Source organism: Diabrotica undecimpunctata, chromosome 3 (assembly GCF_040954645.1).
Source record: "Diabrotica undecimpunctata isolate CICGRU chromosome 3, icDiaUnde3, whole genome shotgun sequence".
Taxonomy (NCBI): domain Eukaryota; kingdom Metazoa; phylum Arthropoda; class Insecta; order Coleoptera; family Chrysomelidae; genus Diabrotica; species Diabrotica undecimpunctata.
The window spans coordinates 83,263,699-83,266,589 of NC_092805.1; the positions used below are offsets into that span (position 1 = coordinate 83,263,699).

General features: G+C 33.4%; 1 protein-coding gene across 1 annotated transcript; it reads left to right on the forward strand.

Annotated features, from left to right (window-relative positions):
* Nucleotides 1-1,555: 1,555 nt before the first annotated feature.
* LOC140435930 (uncharacterized) lies at nt 1,556-2,404 on the forward strand. The gene has a single exon (XM_072524640.1). It carries the CDS (start codon nt 1,556-1,558, stop codon nt 2,402-2,404), a length of 849 nt encoding a protein of 282 aa, XP_072380741.1.
* Nucleotides 2,405-2,891: the final 487 nt, after the last annotated feature.

Below are 2,891 nucleotides of genomic sequence, written 5' to 3' on the forward strand. Positions count from 1 at the left end.
GTATAGACATTTCATCGACCATCAAAGCACAGATCCTACATGATTTTCCTTTATTTCTAAGTTCAACTACTTTTTGTTTTAATACATTCACTGCTTCTTTTTGAAATCCAGGCTCACAAGCTACTACTTGATACCACTTTTGAAGAGTTCGTGGATGAGGCAACATGTTAGGAAAAGTTTTTCCGACATACAAGTAAGCTTTTGGTGAATAGAAATTAAGAGTGAGCGCAAAGCTTTTTAACTCCGGTGGATATGTTTTAGTGCTCTTAGATTTAAGTAGCTGCTTAAAGATAGTTTTTGCAGAAGCATGCATCGTATCCTAATAAAATAAAAAGCAATAATCAAAACTTGATCGACTAACTACAAACAATATAAAATAATACACTGTTATATATGCCAAAGCTAAATAGATCACTAATAATAAGTATTAATAATTTTCCTTACCGAAAGTTTCAGAGAGGAATCTTCATCGATCATCTGTTTTTCTTTAAGATGTTCTAATAAAGATTTTAAGGTATTTACTTTTTTAATAAGCCTTCTATTTCGTTGTTGCAACATTTTGATTTGTTTGTTTTTCCTTTGAATTAATTTGTTTACTACTACTTTATATCCCAGGTCTCTGTTAGATGATTCTTGTTCAAAGTCACCAAGGTAATGTCTTCGCTCTTTCAAGGGAGGTTCTAAGGTAGTTTCGTCTGAAATTTCTACTTGAGTCTTTATGGTGGTAGATTCACTCGTTACATTTATATTTTCCCTTTTAGATCCTGTTGGTTTGACTGAGACAGTTTCTCTTTTTTTTGGAAATTTTCTAGTTGTAACTTGCTTAATTAAATGGTTTGGAAAATCGAAAATGCTGGGTACAGCATCTTTTTTTAGTTGTTTTTTTGAACTCCAACCGCTAATAATATACGAATCCGCTGTGAAATGTTTGGAACAAATTTTAGAACTCTTTGTTGGTTTAAAATTTTCACGGCGCATCGCTATAATCCATTGTTTTTGCAATGATGAATCTTTAGGAAATCTAAAACAATTTATTTACTGAATCCTTTAGTTTTCAACCTAATTATAAAATGAAAATTATATATAAGACTCTCTCTCATATGTATCTATTTTAAACAATTTGGGAGGAAAAAGTAAAATAATAGGTGCTAAATTTCTGGTATGTTTTTCAAGTTTAATTTGTGAATTTACTTACCCATGAAATGATATATCTGTCCCTTTTTTTTGTCGCTGCGTACAATTAAATGCACTGCAAGACCCCACCATAATTAAAATATTAATGTATCGGAAAATTTTTAAATTGGAACACTTTAAAAAGTTTACAACGCGTATAAACACTTCTAATCTCTACCGTTTCTGCCGCACACTGACGTCACCCACAGCTGTGTGAATCGTTTTATGTTGGCTTCACTCTTCGAGACGAGAGAATAGCATTACGGCGTGTCTATCAGTTTTTATGGTCTAAGTAAGAAACCATACCGTTACCGGTAAAACGTCATGTACATAAAAATATAACTAATAATTTATTTATAAATGTTTGTTATTATTACAGATAATGGCACGGAGTAAAAAGAAAATTGAAATCAAGAAAAAAAATAATAATGTACGACAACGACCAAAACGAACATTTTTTCAATACGAACCTCAGCAAGTAAAGAATGCATTGGAAGCTATTCGAGGTGGAATGAAAGTAAGTACAGCATGTAATTTGTATGAAGTACCCCGTTCCACAATACGCAATAAGTTAAGTGGAAGAGCTCCAGAAACATCAGGCAAAGTCGGAAGAAGTCCAGTTTTAGGGAAGATCATAGATACAGCTAAAATGGGTTTTCCTATTTGTCGAGAAGGCCTTTATTTTTCAATAAAAAAATTGGTAGAAGACAGTCAACTAAAAACCCCTTTTAAAGCAAATACTCCTGGGAGGAAGTGGTTTCATCTATTTATGCGTAGATTTCCAGAACTCTCATTAAAGCAGTCTGAATACATAAATAGAGCCAGATCATTAATTACTGAAGAAAAAATCCGAAACTGGTTCAAAGAAACTTTGGATTTACTTGGAGATGATAAGCATGTTTTGGATGATCCGGCAAGAATCTGGAATATGGATGAGACGTCTTTCTATTTATGTCCAAAAGGCGGTTTAATTTTAGCGGAGAAAGGTCTTCCAGTTTACAATACTTCATCCTCCTCGGACAAAGAAAATATAACCACTTTAATAACAGCAAATGCTTTAGGGAAAATGGCACCACCCCTTACACTTTTTAAATATGATCGGCTTCCTGAGAAGATCTGCAAAAATATTCCAAGAGACTGGGGAGTTGGAAAATCACCCAAAGGATGGATGACATCAAAGTGTTTTTACGAATACTTTTCAAATGAAGACTACAGGGGAAAAATGCTGTAAGTCAATTTTTATCGATTTTTTGATGAATACATTTTTCGATACTTGGATACATGTAGTACAATCCACAAATATCAAACAAAATAAAAGTGCAATAAGTCAAACGGTACAAACGAATAATATAATGCTATACAATGGAAGAGCGCTGCAAGTCAAGGTTAAACTGGGCAACAATGCTGTAAGTCAGATTTAGGTGCTCAATGCGCCTGTCCGTGGGGACGATTTACAACGGAAAATTACAGTCAGTATTCAGCATTCATACAAGTTGTTTATTTTAGTATCATTATTATCATAATCACAGTTTGTTTTTTAACGTTTAGTAAGTTTGAACTATTGTTTATTAATATGGAAAGTGAGGACAGTGAAATTGAAGAGGCTTTACAGTCAAAAACTTCAAGAAAACGAAAAAGTTTTGGGCAAGTACAAGATGTAGCTAAAGCGCTAAAAGTGCAAACTCACGAAACAGGCAAGGACTGCCGTTGCAAACATT